At 50.0% G+C, this 19,093-nt stretch overlaps 1 protein-coding gene across 1 annotated transcript in view; it reads left to right on the top strand.

Annotated features, from left to right (window-relative positions):
• The first annotated feature begins 358 nt into the window (after nucleotides 1-358).
• Nucleotides 359-19,093, top strand: part of INSYN1 (inhibitory synaptic factor 1) — a 132,564-nt gene continuing 113,829 nt past the window's right edge. Inside the window, exons 1-2 of the mRNA XM_053364835.1 lie at nucleotides 359-1,563; nucleotides 2,418-3,375. Of these exons, the coding sequence (XP_053220810.1) occupies nucleotides 3,214-3,375 (162 nt within the window). The 5' untranslated portion in view covers nucleotides 359-1,563; nucleotides 2,418-3,213. The remainder of the gene's footprint in view (nucleotides 1,564-2,417; nucleotides 3,376-19,093) is intronic.

Here is a 19,093-nt window from a genome sequence, read left to right as displayed (position 1 = left end):
CACACTTTTCAATGAAGTTCCCCATCACTCTCCAAGCTACAAAAAAGATATATATTTTTTAAAGTGGATTTCTTTCACTGGGGAAAGAGAGCATTTTAATCCACTTTAATTGTGCAAGTCTGCTCTTTTGACGTGTGTTTCTGTCCCTCCTGGAAGTCTGGAGACACCGGCAACCCCCCCCCCACTCACCCCTCCCCAGTTGATGACTTTTGAAGATGGCCGTAGAAATAGTTAAAAGCCAAACAGACGGAAACGTTCTGCTTGCAGCCTGGATTTTTCCAATGCTCTGGCCCTTTAAATCCCCCTGTTCTGCCAAGGCTCCACCCCGTTTTCTGACACAGCACAAGCCAAGCATCTTTAAGCTGAGCAATAGCCTTCAAGCTGGCAGGCTGTGAGGATGCTGGGGAGACCAGGACAGTTCTCCACAGATTACTAGTGAGAGGGGACATGGACCGGGCAGCTATGCACGCACATCCTTGCCGAGCAGCCAGCAGAAGACGCTCAAGCACTCTCTGGGAGATCTGACTTGCAAGAGGAAAGAAGAAGCCAACCTCTCTCTCTCTCTCTCTCTCTCTCTCTCTCTCTCTCTCTCTGCCCACTTTCATGGCTCTCCCTTCAGATGAAGCACTGGGCGTCATAAGTCGGACACTAGCATCCCACTGCTGTCAGTCAAGGCAGAACTGGAGAGCTCTGAAGCTTTAAAGAAGAAGAGTGTGCTTCTCTTCTCCTCCCCCCATCCCTTTCTGCCACCGTCTTCCTAGCTTCAGAAAGGACTCCTTCGCCAGGATGTGAGCAGCATCTGAGCTCAGCTACTTATGCGTCCAAAGGTAGCACAGAAGTGGTCTCCTGGATTGCACTGCCCGGCTGAATAACTCCAAGGGTGGCCGGCCGGCCGGCTGCTGGCAAGAAGCTGACCTAGCAACATCCTATGCCCTAAAAACAGGGGATGAGGTGGGGGAAAGGACACTGACTTCCTCTTCCTCTTCTTCTTCCTCCTCCTCCACCTCTTCCCCAAGACATCTTCAACTGGAGGAGCCATGTCACCTGTGGACTGGAGACCAGGGCCCTTGGACCGGTGGAGACATTCCCTTCTGCTATGCAGATGGAAAGCCTGCACAGACAGAGCTTCTGAACTGAACTGATTAATCTCCCCAGCTGGTTGGCTAGCTGGCCACGGGGAGGGAGCGGGGGCTTTTTCTCTCTATTCATGCGGGGAGTGGGTACAGTTTCCTATTCTTCCTCCCCCCTCCTTCTCTCTCTCTCCCCTCCATACTTGAAGGAAACCAGAAGGGCAATAACCACAATGCATCCATGTGCAACTGAAGGGTTAATCTGAGAGACGTGGAAGTGTGTGTGCATGTGCGTCGATATCCTGGATTTGATTTTCTTTTTTCAAAAAACTGGATATACCTCACCACTCATGTCCAGGCTCAGCCAGCTTTGGGGAAAGGGAAAAGGACCCAAGAATCTGCTTGTGACATCCAAAGCCATGGAAGGAAGAGAGAGGAGGGGTCTGCTTGGAGCAAGAGGGTTTGACAGGCTTCAGAAGCAGCCGCCTTGCTAGTAAGTTGGCTTTTTAAGTCATCATAGTGGGTTAAAAAGCAGCTGTCCTTTTCCTTTCGCAGAGGATTTTTGAAAATATTATTTTTATGACCCAGTCGAGCCCATGCAGGCACTGCTGTCTGAGGGCCTAGAAGGAGATAGCCTTTAGGGGAGGAAATATTTTTTGGGGGTGGGAGGAATGCTAAAGTTTATATCTGATGGCCAGCAGAAAGAGATGTGCAAGGAATGTGTGAAAATCAGTCAGTGGCGTAGCGTGGGTTGTCAGCACCCGGGGCAAGGCAAGTAACTTGCGCCCCCTAACCCGTGGATTTGCGCCCCCTAACCGGTGGATTTGTGCCCCCTAACCCTAACCCCCAGATGTTGCGCCCGGTGCGGCCGGCCCCCCCTGCACCCCCCACGCTACGCCACTGAAATCAGTGTGCATGCACACACACATACACAAACTATTTATGTTTGAAGTCTTCTCTTGATATGTGGGGGGGGAGGAATGTGATACCAACATTTTGTGGTCTTGGGGGGCTCCTTGCCCAAATGACTGATCTGTCAGGACAAAGCTTGACCTGCTTGGAAGGTGGTGGAGTTTGTGGGGCAAGACAAAGGAGTGGTCCCAGAGCATGGGTGATCAGTCTCAAGGGATCTCTGCTAATTAGATCGCTACCTGGTGCTTCTCCATGATGAAAAGAGGGTGGTGGTCTTCAGGGCTCCCAGGGATTCTGGAAGTTAGCACAGGAAAGACCTGGTCCAAGCTGGTTATTAAGTGATTTAGAAGATTCCTGGCATTTTCCAGATAAGCATCCTGACTACGCTGATTTTTCCCCCCTCTCTCTGTCTCTCTCTTTTATCCCTCCATGCAGGAAGTGGTGTGGAATTCTTTGTGCTTCCAGCGTCTCATGGGTGCCCACTTTCTATGCTTAAAACCACGTTTGTCATTTTAAGGAGCTTCCTGAGATTTGTAGCAAAGAGACCTCCCAAGCTTGGCTGAGGCTGGAAGTCCTGCATAGCCCCTCTAAGCCCACCAGCGATAGAGATGGCAGCGGTGCCAAAGATCTCCTGCCCCATGGGGGACCCCTCTGCAGAAGAAGTGTGGGGAAACTGCTGAGGCCAAGCAGTAAGGTCCTGCCTCCAGGATCTCCAGAGGATTCTCCAAAGGGACAGTGGTGAACTAACTGGAAGTGATGCTTTCCTTGTTGGGACAGCAAACGTGGCACAGACTGACGTGGTATATTGGCTTCTTTCTGCACTTTATCTAGACCCAGGCACTTCAGAGCTTGCAGAGTGGAGTGCAAATAATAAAGCCTTAACCCCTTGGGTTGGCTGTTCATGGCAATCCCATACGACCAGCCTTGCAGTCAGATGGTCATACCAGATCTTCTATACTCAACTGGGACAGATGGGGGCTTGTCCGACTCATTCTTTGTTTGATCGCCCCACAACTGCCCTAGCTTTATTGCCCCGATCCTGCTAGGGTGGGGAGATCGCAAAGGTGGCAGGAGGTGAGCGTGTGGCTGGGGCTTTCTGGGGTAGGGTGGGTGGGCGTTAAGATGTGGAGATCTCCCCAGCCAAGAGGGGCTCCGTGGAGGCACAGTCTGGCTGGGCAAAAGCAGGATGCACCACGCAGCTCTGCCCCAGCTTCCCGGCACCCTGTGAAGGATGAACTCCCGGGGCTTGCAGGATAGGCAGCCCACTGACAACGCTACCGACAGCAGTAACACCAGCGAGAGGGAGCGCATCAGGGGGCGCATGAAAATGGTGATCGGGCAGCTTGAAGGCATCCTGCAAGAACTCAAGGAGGTGGCCAAGGAGCTCCGTGAAGTAAGTGTGGTTGGCAAATGCAAACGGGAGTGTGTGGAGTAATCTGGAGTCGTGGGGAGGAGAGGAAGGAAATGAACTGCAAGGGCCTGGTCAGGCTGCTGTAAACTAGTTGAACACAGACTAGGTGCAGAGCTAGAGAGAGAAAATGTACGTGAATTTTCAGAAGGAGCAGAGAGTTAGTGCATAGATGAGCCTGCAGGAGAATTCCATGCCTAGCTCTGTTTTTCATCCCTGTTTTCCAAGCCCAGCTCAAATTCTCTGACATTATATTGGTGTGTCTCACTTTAAAGGTCCCAGTTGTTTCTGTGCATGTCTTTATGCTAGTGAACACAATGCACCATAGATGGTGGTGGCAATTTCAAGGTTGTGTAAAGATTCTGCGGGTGCCTATTTTGCTCTCAGTTGTGCTGCAGCATGGGTTATGTAGTCTTTAAATGGTTGCAAAAGGGTAGGCTGCTGCTGTGTGTTTGCCCCCCACCCCAAGCTGAGGCTGGTGCATTTCTCTCTGGGTTGAATTTGATGCCATGGGACATTGTGAGCTTACGGGAGATGCTGGAGCTCAAAAGTACTAAAGTAAACGCAAGAATGCAAGTGCTTTGTCAGCAGGCAGGCATTGTAAGAATGCATAATACTAATTGATTAAGTGAGTAAACAATACCTAGTAGAGCCTTTGGAAGTAGGACAAGTTGGGCCATAATAATTTTCAGAGTGGAATTTTCAGAGTTAGGGCAAAATTGCCGTAACAGCTGCAATTTATGACGTGTATGTGCCTTTGGTGATGATCCTCTTATGGAATGAAACAGAGTAATAAGGTCATGCCACATTCTTAGAAATTGTTTTCTGCGCTGCCCAATGCACCCTCGGGCATTATGTACCCTGTTGTGTAACATAACGGTATCTCACTGGGCCTTTGTTATAGTTAACAGCTTGAGCCCAAATTGTAAGGAACAGCTGCGGTTATGTCTGAAAAAAGCACCTTCTGGAGACCCACTTCAGACAGGAGATGGGGCAGCGTAGCGACCCAGACAAAAGTGGCATTTAATGCAGGGTAGGGTACCCGCAGCCCTCCAGATGTGACTGGACTCTTGCTTCTCTTCGCCTCAGCCAGCATGGCCAAACAATGGGGACGGTGCTAGATCCCTCCAGGGATGATGCTATATAGCTCAGAAACATCTGGAGGGCCCTAGTTCCCGGCCCCTGATTTGGCGGAAAGGCGGGATACGAAGGGCTCCTCCTTACGACCTGTTTATGGGGCATTCATTCTGCTTCACTTGCACAAAGCTTATGTGGAGGTTAGACTACGCCTGGTCTTGATGGAACATTTGTTCTAATTTGTTTGCGGGGAAGTTATAGCACAACGAGCATTCATCCTGATTTTGGATGGATTTTAGGGTTTTATTCGGAGGGAGGGTTATACATCTTCCCATTAATCCCACCCCACACTTTTCCAAACTGCAGCATGCCTACTTAAAAGGGAAAAGAAGACGCTTTGCTGCCGTAGGGTAAGAAAGTACTTTAATTGTACATTTCTGGTATGCTGTGGAATCCCTCCCACAAATTTAGTGGATAAATAAAAATTGCCAGCAGGGCCAGTTTCAGGTTTGGGGGAACTCTCAATCAATACTTGCTTGTTTGTTTGGTTTTTTAAAAAATAAATAAAATAAAGTGCTTTTAGATCATTGATAAAAGGTGCAATGGAAATGTTTTTAATGTGGGCCAACCTTGTCACCATTACGTTCTTTCCTCTCCCTCTGGGCCCAATTCACGTCAGTGCCAGTGGTGGCTGGTGCCCATTGGAACTGATAAGGCGGGAGGCAGGGAGCCCAACAGTAGGTGGAGCTAGAGAGCCAATGGCGGGCAGAAAAGACTCGTTCTTGTTTTGCCCCCACCCTGGTTCTTCCAGCTGAGTTCCATAAGAGCAGCGCTGAGACTAAAGAGAAGTAAGCAGCACTCCCTGGACTGGATGTAAGAAATCAGGCAAGGAGGGCTGGCTAGACGCAGACTGCCACTTATGGGGCAGCACTCCCTTCGCCCTAACAGATCAGCCTCCACTGGGGACTGGACTAGGATGTTACTATCCCTTCTTCTTGCACCTCTTCTTGCTTGTTCTCTCCAATGGGGCAAGTGAGAGGATGGTGACAGCAAAGACGAATGGGAGCCAGAAGGCTCTACGAATGGGCAGTGGGGCTCCTATCAAGATGTGGGCCTTAGAAGGTTCCCATACATGCTGACCCCTAATGCCTGCCCCCTGGAAATCATTCAGCTGAATATGAAATAGCGTTTGCTCCCACGAATGGTTTGCTTGCCGACTGTCCATTGCAACAGGAAGGACTTAGAGTTTAATTTGGGTTTCAATTTGGGCTGACCGCAGGTCAGGTTTGTAGAGCTCTGACCCATTTACAGAACCAGGGCACAAGCTTGGAAGTCACATTGCAGAGGGTGTCTCTGAGGTTGTACGGAGTGCCTTTCCCCTTCATCACTTTTGTAACCACATCCAATATCCACACAGCAAGAATGAAAGAAAAAAGTATGGTTCGCAGTCAGTTCTGATCATTTTGTTTGAGAACATAACTTGAGATGGAGTTTTGCAAGGTGTTCATAGCCGAAGAGCTGGCTGCTTGGTGGCCTTTGGGACTGTATTTTGCCAATTGCACTGGATCTTTTGGTTCTCTTGGTTTCTCAATTTTTCCAAACTTCAGTTCTCTAGATTTGCAGCAGTTTACCTTTTGGTTTTAATCCTTGTGAAACTTCATCAGCATTTGAGTGTGAATTTCTGCTAATCGACGCATTTTAATATGCAGTTTTGACTAAAGTAATTTGGCAACAATTTCCCCTCATTGCCAGGATTTTTGTATGATCTATTCATTTTCACACGCACTTTCCCTCAAAACATGCATCTTTGTAAGCATTATTTGGTTGGAGGAACACATTGCAAAATTCGGATAAGTGCAAAATTCAAATGAGAGCTGTGCTTCAGTTCACAGATTGCTTTGGGAACTGCAAATTTGATAGATTCAAATCTATATGCACAGTGAATCAAATTTCTCCTCCATCCCTACTTGAGAATATTATCTCCTCTATAGGTATCTAAAGGTTAGATCCATCATTCATCCTTTGCATTTTGTTATCTAAAAATCACTTTCTTCCTTGTAGGAGAAGCCATAAAAATGGCTTAATCACAGATGAGTCCAATACATACATATGTGATTTCCATGCATGATAAACTTCTTAAAGCTTTCCCCCCTTCTTCTTCCTGCAGGGAAACTGCCTTCTACTAGATCAGATTATTTGTCCATTCAGCCTAGTATTATCTTCTCCAGTTTTCTGAGATCTCAGTCAGAAATACCCCTCATTGCCTGCTACCTGACCCTTTTAACCCAAGATGGAGAGCCTGTGAACCTCCAGGTGTTGTAGGACTGCAACTTACATCATCCCTGATGATGGGTCATGCTGGCTGGGGCAGGTGAGGGTTCAGAAACAGCAACATCTAGAGGGACCCACAGGCTTCCTGTTTTAACCAGCTGATCTGGGACTTGGTGAATGGAAAACATGTGCTTCCCTAGTGAACTACAGTCCCTGCACTCACGTGCTTCCTCTGCAGGGAAGATGTTGAAAGGAAAAGGACACACAGTTTGGAGAGGATGGCTTTGAAAAATGTATTGATTGCATCAAGTGGTATGACTCCAAGCACATTATGGCCTTTCATATTCCCTCTCTGCTCCCAACTCCTTCTTTCCCCATCGTTTCACTGCATAGCTCTCCTTTACTGAATTGTGACCCAGTTCAATAGCATCCAGTGCTAGCATCTGCCTTCAGAGCTGGCTATACTGTGTGATGCATTTCTTCCTTGGAAACATGATCTAGACATACAATGTCCAATCACTGGAACCTGGATCCATTCATAATTCATTCATTCATTCATTCATTCATTCATTAAATTTATATACCACCCTATACACAGAGGTCTCAGGACGGTTCTCAGAACAAGATCAACATAAAAACATCACAATATATATAATCAAAATAAAAACAACAACCCAATAACACCCCCCCCAAAAGTGTTGGGTAATACTTCACCCCCAACCTCCCCCACCCCCAAAACATAAAGTTGAGACCTTGAAGTTCATTCTTGTAAATCTCTGTGGAGCGTCATATCAATCCAATTTTGGATTACTTCCTTCCAAAACAAAGTACTGTATTTTTTGCACCATAACACTCACTTTTTTCCTCCTAAAAAGTAAGGGGAAATGTCTGTGCGTGTTATGGAGGGAATGCCTACGGGTGGCATGCCTAAGGATTTTCCTCCTCTAAAAACTACGTGCGTGTTATGGTCGGGTGCGTGTTATAGAGCGAAAAATACGGTAATTACTCAGCATGGTGACATAATATTAGACAAATTAGCCTCTGCCCTCCTATGTCTTCCGCCAAGTTAACCATTTTTCTTCGAATCCGTTAGGAGCCTGATTAACTCATAAGGCCAGCTTCTGTTGGACAGCATTGACATATGACACAACAGTCCTAAATCAAGACTAGTGACTGCTCAGGACCTTTAGCCCAATACAAGAGTTGGCTGCTGGGACAATCAATATTCTCCCCAACACCACCACTCTTCACACATATGCCTTTTCTTTTGCAATGCCTGCACACACACACACACACATACACACACACACACGTGCAAGTTGCAAAGTGTTATCATTCATCAAGATTCAGCTGCCTTCTTAAGGTCTCCAGAAATTACGGTTCCAAGTGGGAACACGAACACCGAGGCCACAGGCAGTGCACTAGGTGGCCGTTTCAGACATTGCAGCTGCTGTTTTGGATCTATCAATAACAATCTCTCCTAGGATCATTATGCTTAGTGCTAGTATAAAGATAAAGGGACCCCTGACCATTAGGTCCAGTCGCAGACAACTCTGGGGTTGCGGCGCTCATCTCACTTTACTGGCCGAGGGAGCCAGCGTACAGCTTCCAGGTCATGTGGCCAGCATGACTAAGCTGCTTCTGGCAAACCAGAGCAGCGCACGGAAACACCATTTACCTTCCCACTGGAACGATACCTATTTATCTACTTGTACTTTGACATGCTTTCGAACTGCTAGGTTGGCAGGAGCAGGGACTGAGCAGCGGGAGCTCACCCCGTTGCGGGGATTCGAACCACCGACCTTCTGGTCGGCAAGTGCTAGGCTCTGTGGTTTAACCCACAGCGCCACCCGCGTCCCTTATAGTCCTAATATACCTTCAGCTAAAAGAATTCTTGCCCTCTTGGCATTTAAGGCTGCAAGGCTGACCCCACCTGCGTGGGAGTACCGTATTTTTAGCCCTATAGGACACACTTTTCCCCTCCAAAAATGAAGGGGAAATCTGTGTGCGTCCTATGGGGCGAATGCAGGCTTTCAGTGAAGCTTGGAGAGCGAGAGGGGTCGGTGCGCACCGACCCCTCTCGCTCTCCAGGCTTCAGGAAGACATCCGCAGCCTAGGCAGCCCTGCGGGAGTTCCTGCAGGGCTGTCTAGGCCTGCTTCCCGGCACTTCGGGAACATATCCGCAGCATAGGCAGCCCTGCGGGAGTTCCCGCAGGGCTGTCTAGGCTGCGGATAGCAGCCTGCTTCCCGGAGCACCGGGCGCGCTGAAAGCAGAGCGCCCGGCGCTTCGGGAACACATCCGCAGCCTAGGCAACCCTGCGGGAGGTCCTGCAGGGCTGTCTAGGCTGCGGATAGCAGCCTGCCGCCCGGAGCAAGAGGCACCCTGAAGCAGAGCGTCCCTCGCACTGGGCAGACATCCGCAGCGTGGGGAGCCCTGCAGGAGTTCCCCGCATGGCTCCCCACGCTGCGAATAGCAGCCTGCCGCTTGGCGCGAGGGGCGCCCTGAAGCAGAGCGCCACTCACGCCGGGCAGACATCCGCAGCGTGGGGAGCCCTGCAGGAGTTCCCCGCAGGGCTCCCCACGCTGCGGATAGCAGCCTGCCGCTTGGCGCGAGGGGCGCCCTGAAGCAGAGTGCCCCACGCGCCGGGCAGACATAGGCCAGCCCCACAAGCTCGGGGGACAGCAGGGAGGCGCAGCGCCGCCATCCCGCTGTTCCTTGACCTGGTTCGGTTTCCCCGACCTGGTTTTTGGGGGGAAATAAAGGGGGGGAATTTTCCTTTATTTCCCCCCCAAAAAACTAGGTGCGTCCTATCGGACGGAGCATCCTATGGGACGAAAAATACGGTAAGCCACCCTGATTTCAGTATAGCCTCTGAGTTGCCATGATTAGGATTGTACTTTGAACCAGGGGAAGAGAGGTCTTTTGTGAAGGCACCTTCCTCTTCCTCTGTGTCCGGTCTGCACAGCCACCCGGCTGCTGCCTTATCTACTTGCCCTTATTGTTATATTGTTTAGAGAGGGCAGGTGAACAGGCAGCGACAGCAAGGTGGAGCAAAAAGCTCCAGGGAGTGGCTGGTGAGCCCCCTGTGAGGGTTAGGGGCTTTGTAGGTGCTGTGGTCTAAAACACTGAGCCTAGGGCTTGCGGATTGGAAGGTTGGAGGTTCAAATCCCCGTGACGGGGTGAGCTCCCGTTGCTCGGTCCCTGCTCCTGCCAACCTAGCAGTTTGAAAGCATGTCAAAGTGCAAGTAGATAAATAGGTACTGCTCTGGTGGGAAGGTAAACGGCGTTTCCATGCACTGCTCTGGTTCGGCAGAAGCAGCTTAGTCATGCTGGCCACATGACCTGGAAGCTGTACGCCGGCTCCCTCGGTCAATAAAGCAAGATAAGCGCCACAACCCCAGAGTTGTCCATGATTGGACCTAACAGTCAGGGGTCCCTTTACCTTTACCTTTAGGTGCCCAACAATGCCTAATGTTCACCCCAACGCTGAGGGCATGGAGCTCACAAAGTGAAACCTGGAAGGAGAGGGCAGGTTCTATATGAACATCTCTCTATTTTCAGTTGTGAAATGTTGGCGGGCATGGCAATGGTGCCAATTGGAGAATACCTTAATGAAATCAACTTGTCATCCCTTCTGGGGCTCCAAAGTTGAATTTGGCCTGGCAAAAGACTTTCAACCACTTGAAGCAGCCCAGGAAATGCCACTCAGTGCCTCCTTTGTGCTTGAGATTTTTAATGCCACTGCAGGAACAGCCACAGCAGCAACAGTGATGGCTCTATAGCCTCTTACCCTACAACACCTCACTTTGAAGAAGGGCTCTGTATCCATAAGGTCCTTTCTCAGACTGAGACACTGCGGCAACTGGGGAGAAGTAGCCTCTGAGAACCCCATAAGAGCACCGCCAACTGCATGGCTGCAGCAGGGGCAATAATGTTTAAAGCTGAAACAGCCCTGTGCGCAGAAGATGGGAGGGAGACATGGATGGGCAACAGGCACCAGGTCATGAGCGGAGTGCTGATCCTCTGCTCCTTCTGGTCCAAGTTACAGGTTGTCTAATGCCTATCTTGATGTGGAGGCATTAGGTAAATTCCTACTGATTTTTTTAAGACAGGGAAGGATGGGATTTGGGCAGAGTTCTAACTGAGGTAGTCACTTTATTTCTGAGTTATATCAATTCAGGCAGCAAGTGGAAGCTCACATGCTGGAGGGCTCCTTCATAAAAAGAAAAAAAGAAAATAGCTGGTCCCTGCACATAGAAAGCTAGCATGCTTAGAAAGGGGTTCTAATCCAGTCTTCTCCCTGGGGTTCTAATCCAGTCTTCTCCCTGGTTTTCTGGGTGCAGGGAGTTATGTCTGGAAGTATATTTAATTGTGTGAACCTTCCTCCTTTCGCACACTCACACAGGGCTTGCCCAGACTTCCACTTGTACTGTGCCTTCTAAGCACAGGTCTAAGAGATTTTTCATTTGCCGCTCCACTTTCCCCAGGAGACCCCACTTTCCCCCGGAAAACCCACTGTTTCCCTCTGAATCAGAACAGACGTCAACCCATAGAAAACCCAAGTGATATTTATTGCAATTCATTGCCAAACAGTGGGTTTTCCTGGGGAAAGTGTCAGGGCAAAAGAAAAGCTTCTCAGACTCTAAAAAGCAAAGGATGAGTGGAAGGGTGGACAAGGCAGCTCCCCTGCAGTTTGAAGTGGAACAGTCCAGACACTTGTTTAAAGTCACCGTGAGAACCAGGTCTCTGATGATAGGGATGAATGAAGGTGGATAAATGCAATTCAGATTACCTATTCATAATCCGGTTCTAATACACACCATCCCAAGAATTCAAAACGTCATTGGGGGTCATGGGGAGGGGGAATACTAGTGTTGTCATTAAAACTCTTCCAGCAGTTGTAATAAACACCAAGACATCTGGGAGTGGGGTTTGGGGGTGTCTCTTTTGTCTCCTTATAATATACACAGGTTGAGAAAATTTAGGCTAGGCTGGGGGTAGCAAGCAGAACTTATCATAAAAGCCTCTGCATCTGTTGTTGGATGCTTGAGTGAGGAAGCTTTCAAGCATTTGATTAGACATGCTCATGACCTCCACAGATTGGGAAAATAGGAAGCTACTTCATACAGAACCAAGTCAGATTATTGTCCCATCTAGATAACTCGTACGGACGCGGGTGGCGCTGTGGGTTAAACCACAGAGCCTAGGACTTGCCGATCAGAAGGTCAGTGGTTCGAATCCCCACAACGGGGTGAGCTCCTGTTGCTCGGTCCCAGTTCCTGCCAACCTAGCAGTTCAAAATCACGTCAAAGTGCAAGTAGATAAATAGGTACTGCTCCAGCAGGAAGGTAAATGGCATTTCCGTGCGCTGCTCTGGTTCGCCAGAAGCAGCTTAGTCATGTTGGCCACATAACCCGGAAGCTGTACACCGGCTCCCTTGGCCAATAAAGTGAGATGAGTGCCGCAACCCCAAGGTCAGCCACGACTGGACCTAATGGTCAGGGGTCCCTTTATCCTTTACCTTTACCTAGATAACTCATACCATCCAACTTTTTCATTTCAAAAACTGGGACTCATGTTTTCTGGGATGCACTCCTGGGCAAGTCACATGACCCGTGCCAGGATCTCACCCTGAAAAAGCACTTTTCTGGGGCGTGATCTCACACAGCACCCCAAAGCACTTGGGGGGGGGGCAAGAGCTTGCGAGATTGTAGCATCCACAATGGCCACTGTGTTCTTTTGTGAAAACAATGGGATGTCCTATTTTTCACAGACACTTTGTGAGTAAGGCTAACTATGTTGATTGGCAAGGACTCTCCAGGGTTTCAAAGAGAAGTGCTTTCCAGCTGTATCTTGGAGATACAGGGGATTGGCGTGGGACTTTCTGCATGCAAAGTTTATGCCATTGAGCTATCAACCTCCCCACAAACCCCTCTTTTTCGCCAAGGCTCAGAGCATCACAGGGCTTGCTCACTAATCACGGAAGCCTTAAAAAAAAATAATTAAAACCCTATTGCAGGTGTTTCCTTTGTGATGTGATTAGCATCCAGGTCTTGGACGAAGCAAAAGGTAAGGTCTGAAAGTGATTTGATGCAGTGCAACCAACATTTGAAGTCCAAGAACTCTGAGAAAAACTCTAAAAATACTCATAATTGGCATGCCATTTCCCAATCGAACTGAAGGAAGCTTTGCTTGTCGCTTCGGGAAAGACACTGTCCATGTGTGTGTCAAAACTCAAGAGAAGAGATGCAGCCCTCTATATTTACCACTCATATCTCTGTCAGCAAAATGAAGTGTGCCTACTTCCCTCGTTGCTCCCAGAAGCCAGATTTGTGGCAGGTTTGCCTGATGTGAAATAAGCTCAGTTCAGCAGCCTGGCTTTATCCCAGGCGATGGTGCCTGAATTGCCAGGTTGTTTGAAGTGTAATAAACTCCAGATGGACTTTCTGCAGCAATAGGTAAGAGCAAGGGAAGGAGCTGTCTGTCCCAAGGGATTAGCTGGCTGCCGACAAACCCTTCAGCTCTGAGACCGGGGGGGGGGGGGGGCTGGGCAGGATCGGGGGGGGGCGCTGCGGACCACTGCGCCTGATGAGGCAAGCAGGCAGCTAAGCGATGGCAGGCCCAAGGCGGGCACTGGAGACAAGGCCAAGGGGCCTTTCACCTTGCATATCGGGCTTTTAAAAACAAAAACAAAGCAAAACCCAAATACAGTGCTACCTCAGGTTAAGAACTTAATTCGTTCCGGAGGTCTGTTCTTAACCTGAAGCGCCACTTTAGCTAATGGGGCCTCCTGCTGCTGCTGCGCTGCTGCATGATTTCTGTTCTCATTCTGAAGCAAAGTTCTTAACCCGAGGTTCTATTTCTGGGTTAGCGGAGTTTGTAACCTGAAGCATATGTAACCTGAAGTACCACTGTACAGCGCTGGTACCATGCAAGTGCATTGTCATAAGCACACACAGTCAAATAAATGCTTGGTCAGCCTGGATAGCTCTGGAGGTTAGACCAGGGGTCAGCAACCTTTTTCAGCCGTGGGCCGGTCCACTGTCCCTCAGAACTTGTGGGGAGCCGGACTATATTTTGAAGAAAAAAATGAACCAATTCCTATGCCCCAGAAATAACCCAGAGATGCATTTTAAATAAAAGGACACATTCTACTCACGCTGATTCCCAGACCATCCACGGGCCAGAGTGAGAAGGTTATTGGGCTGGATCCGGCCCACAGGCCCTAGGTTGCCTACCCCTGGTTTAGAGAGTGGTGCTGATAATGCCAAGGCTGCAGGTTCGATCCCCGTATTGGACATTACAGGGGGTTGGACTAGATCAGGGGTCAGCAAGCTAAGGCCCATGGGCCGGTAGCAGCCCACAAGGTTTGTCTAACCGGCCCATGGTGATCCCTGCCGCCCCCCCCCCGCCCCTGCTCTTACTGGCACGGGGGCTGACTTCTGGGTTGATGGCACCTGTGCGCATGCGCACGGGCGTTCCTCCAACCTGGATGTGTGCTGGAAATAGCATGTGTGCACGAGTGCGGGACTGAGAAGCGCCCATGTGCATGCACACACGCTATTTCCAGTGCACTTCTGAGTTGGAGGAGCGCCAGAAATAGAGTGTGCTCATGCGCACTCCTCTGACCCAGAAGTGCGCGCATGCGCTCACACTCAGGCCCATCCTCTGACAGGTGGAGCGTTGTTTGGCCCGTCCTTCGATAAGGTTGCCGACCTCTGGACTAGATGATCGTCAGGGTCCCTTCCATCTCTATAATTCTACGGTTCTACGATCCATTCCAGGCTAGGGATAATTCACATGTGATGGGCTTCTGTGCTGCATTTCTTGTGGTGAATCTTAATGTCCAAAATAGAAATGGCAGTGCTACACAGATGAAGATAAGGGCACTCTTGGGAAGAAATCTCTTTCCCCCCACACACTTTCCAGGTCGGCCCTACCATTAGACTCAGTGAGGCAGCTGCCAGGCCTTCAGTGTCAGATGCTGGAAGGCAGAGAACAGACAGAGCTCTGTGGGTCACATGGCCTCCTCTGGGCCTCCTAAGCTAGCCTGATGCCCTCAAGTTCAGTAGAGGACACATTACCATTGTAGAAGGTGGATCCAGCCACCTGTCTAAGCAGGGAGGAGAGGGAGGGGCTGTCTTGCTGTTCATTTCAGGCAGCAAAATCTCAAAATAGCACCTCCACCCCATTGCATGTTGCGATACCCTCCAAATGTCCTGATTTTCCAGGGACAGTACTGTTGGGGGTCAATGACGTCCAGGGGTCCGGCACACTTCTCTTGCGCAGCTCTGGTCTTCCCCCCTGGGACCTTTGACTCAGCAGAGCGTAAAACACAGCGGAACAGAAGCTTGAACGTTCTTCGTGTGATGGCAATAACTCAGGCTGAAACGCAGCAGTCTCCTTATCTTTAAAGTCTTTATTCCTTAGCAAAACACAATAGCAATAAATCTCCTGGCGACAGTTCGCCCATGGCTGCTCTCCCCACGGAGCCAACACGCACACTGACAGAACACAGAGAAACCACTCCCTTCAGTGTTCTAAGCCCGCCCTCAGAATGTGAGGCGTCATCACTCAGAACTCTTAACCCTGTAAGTTCTGAGCCTCTCCTAACACCCCCTCTCGAATCACGTTCTGAGAGGACTTCTGAGTGTTCAACACCTTCCCCATTGCCTTCCGCCCCTTCCTGGCATCGTTGTTAGGCACCTGTTGAACCTCACAAACCTCAGGTTCGCACTGTGCGAAACCAACCCACGCATTTGTGACCTGAAACCTCTCAGGTGGAATTCCCTTTGTAGCCCGCGATGACCGCCTGGGCACAAACTGGGGTGCTCCTCTTGACCCACTGGGGCCAGCATGTGCGTCTTCCTCATCAGAAGACTCCCCCTCTGATTTGACACGTCTGTGAGCTTTCTCCATTATGCGCACAGGAGATGAGGGCTCACTCTTGGACACTCCCTTAACAACCTGTGGAGACGCCCTACTCTGTTCAGGGACCTGGTCTCCACCAGCAGGTTCAGACTCTGGCTCTCCTTCCTCCTCAGAGTCAGACAGACAATCTGAATGAACGTCAGAGCGCGCTTTGCGCCTTGCCCAACCATCCTGCTCAAAGAACTCAGCCTGTTTACTGACCAGAAGCTTGGTCTGATCACCTTCTGGATATGCGAATCTCCACCCTTTTGTCGCAGGCTCATATCCACAGAAGATCATTTCCTGGTACCTTGGGCCACCCTCCTGCTGCAGAAACTTTGGTACAGGCACCATGGCTCTGCTACCAAAAGTGCGAAAGAAATGCACAAGCGGCTTCTGCCGATGAAGCAGGAAATACGGGGTGTCACCTACCACTGCATTGTAGCACCTGTTCATCGTGAAGTTGGCCGTTTTTACTGCCTCCCCCCAGAAACTGTGAGGCAAACCAGAGTCATCCAGTAGAATCTCTGATGCTCGAACCAGAGCTTTACTCCTAAGCTCTGCCACGCCACTCTCCTGAGGAGAAGTCACCTTGTGACGTATCCCCCTCTGGCGAAAGAAACCCTTTAGAGCAGACCCAGTGACCTCTGAACCTCGGTCACATTTGAACCCCTGCACCTTGGTGGAGAACCTTAGTTCCACCTCAGCAACCCAATCTTTGATCAGTTGCGCTGCTTCCTCCTTCGTTTTCAGCGTGAAAGCCCATGCGTTCCTAGTAAAATCATCGATCAAAATCAGCAGATGCCTGGCTTTGCCCAGACTTGGCTGAGGCATAGGCCCAAACAGGTCTGCGTGCACAAGCTCAAAAGGCTTTGTGGTTACCCTCTCCACTCTGGGATAACTGCATCCCTTGCTCTTGGCTTTTCTACAAGCCCTGCAATTTAGGGTTGCACCACATTCTCTTACCTTGCACCCTTTGGTGCATTCTGATAACATCTGCAAGTCTTCACAAGACCCATGTGCAATCCTCTTGTGCCACACGCATGCACATGAAACATGAGTGTTCCCCACTCCCTTTTCCTCCAGTGGAGTTTCCAGAACAAAGAGGTTGTTCTGATTTTTCTCAACACGTACCAGTTGTTTCCCCCCTGTGGAAATTGTACAGACATTGTTTTCAAAACTCACTGAATATCCCTCCTGTAAAAGGCACGGTACAGATAGCAGGCAATGTTTTATCTCAGGGAGAACATAAACCTTCAATTCAGCCTGTAAGAAAGAGACAAACATGTTAACAACATGGGTTATACGTCCCTGTGAACCTGTAGCAAATTGAACTGTTTTCTCAGTTGAAACAGCCTTGCAGTTCCACATTTGTCCATCAGGTGGCGCTGTTACCAAATGGGCATTCGCAGCCGAGTCAACAACCCAACGTAGGACTCTCCCCCCTCCGGAGTTGTCCTTCTTTGTTGCCTTAGCAACTGACTTCCTGCTGCCCCCGACCTTGGGGCTCTCGCTGCAGGTGTTCTCCAAAACAGCCATCGAAGCAGTCAGCTGATAAGCTTTCCCACGCCTGCTCCCTCTGTTGCCATGGAAACCCGGCTGGTTCCCATGGGAAACGACCTTGAACACATCCTGCCCTGGCTCCCTTGCTCTCTGTGGGCAGTTGCGACGCAGGTGTTCAGCCGAGGCACAAACAAGACATCTCCGAGTGGAAAACTTTGCAAACTTGCCTTTGGTCTTCTCTGCCCCCCCAACCTTTCCAGCAGCACTCCTCCTTGAGGCTTTTCTGCTGTTGGGAAAATGGCTTTTGGCTTCTGCTGTGGTTTCTCTGCAAACCCCCTCCAGCTCCTGCCAAACAGCCTGGGCACTCTCAAGACGCTTGGAATGGCCTGCGCCCCCATTCTCTGGTGCAAAGCTCTTCTCTTCTCTCAGCTGCTCCCCAGCATGCAGCTCATACGTAGGGGCATTCCGGCAGCCCTCCAACACAGTCCCAGCCCCCTCTGGGCCTCCAGCCCCCTCTGGGCTTGGTGCTTCCTCAGAGCAATTCTCAGCCCCCTCTGGCCTGGCTCCCACTGTCTTCTTCAGTGCCTGCCTTCTCCCGGCCCAGGGCTTGCTCCCGTCCACCTTATCAAAAGGAATTGACGTCTTCTGGCTGTCTGCCATCTCTCCCCCGGGGGCCCAGCCTACTTACGAGTACCTCCCGGTCCGGCAGATCTCAGCTCCTCCCAGCGAACTCCTGGCTGGCACCAGCTACTCCTTAGCTGGCCTTTGGTGGCTGCTCCTCAGCCGATTCTGCCTGCAGTTTCACTTCCCAGCGAGCTCCCTTCGCTCCAGCTGGCTCCAGCTACTCCTTAGCTGGCCTTTGGCTGCTGGCCTCTCACACGCACGAACGTTGCTTATCTTTATTGCTGATCTCCATAACCTGTTGGGGGTCAATGACGTCCAGGGGTCCGGCACACTTCTCTTGCACAGCTCTGGTCTTCCCCCCTGGGACCTTTGACTCAGCAGAGCGTAAAACACAGCGGAACAGAAGCTTGAACGTTCTTCGTGTGATGGCAATAACTCAGGCTGAAACGCAGCAGTCTCCTTATCTTTAAAGTCTTTATTCCTTAGCAAAACACAATAGCAATAAATCTCCTGGCGACAGTTCGCCCATGGCTGCTCTCCCCACGGAGCCAACACGCACACTGACAGAACACAGAGAAACCACTCCCTTCAGTGTTCTAAGCCCGCCCTCAGAATGTGAGGCGTCATCACTCAGAACTCTTAACCCTGTAAGTTCTGAGCCTCTCCTAACAAGTACTAGACTTACAAAAGCCACCCCAGCTTCTGATTTGATCCCAGAATGTCCCCATTGTCAAGGAAATAAACAACTATCTGAATTTTAGAAGACATCTGAAGGCAGCCCTGTTTAGGGATGTTTTTTAATGTTTGATGTTTTATCATGGTTTTAATATTCTGTTGGGAGCCACCCAGAGTGGCTGGGGAAACCTGGCCAGATGGGCAGGGTATAAATAATAAATTGTTGTTGTTGTTATGAAGACAACGACTATTACTAACCAGCGTGGTGTAGTGGTTAAGAGCGGTGGACTCGTAATCTGGTGAACCGGGTTCGCTTCCGCACTCCTCCACATGCAGCTGCTGGGTGACCTTGGGCTAGTCACACTTCTTTGAAGTCTCTCAGCCTCACTCACCTCAAAGAGTGTTTGTTGTGGGGGAGGAAGGCAAAAGGAGATTGTTAGCTGCTTTGAGACTCCTTAGGGTAGTGATAAAGTGGGATATCAAATCCAAACTCCTCCTCTTCTTCCTCTTCTTCTTATTCTTCCTCCTCCTCCTCTTCTTCCTCTTCTTCTTCTTCTTCTTCTTCTTCTTCTTCCTCCTCCTCCTCCTCTTCTTCCTCTTCTTCCTCTTCTTCTTCTTCTTCTTCCTCCTCCTCCTCTTCTT

The sequence above is a fragment of the Podarcis raffonei genome, chromosome 14, assembly GCF_027172205.1.
Source record: "Podarcis raffonei isolate rPodRaf1 chromosome 14, rPodRaf1.pri, whole genome shotgun sequence".
NCBI classification, from domain to species: domain Eukaryota; kingdom Metazoa; phylum Chordata; class Lepidosauria; order Squamata; family Lacertidae; genus Podarcis; species Podarcis raffonei.
This window is presented reverse-complemented; position numbering and strand designations above follow the sequence as displayed.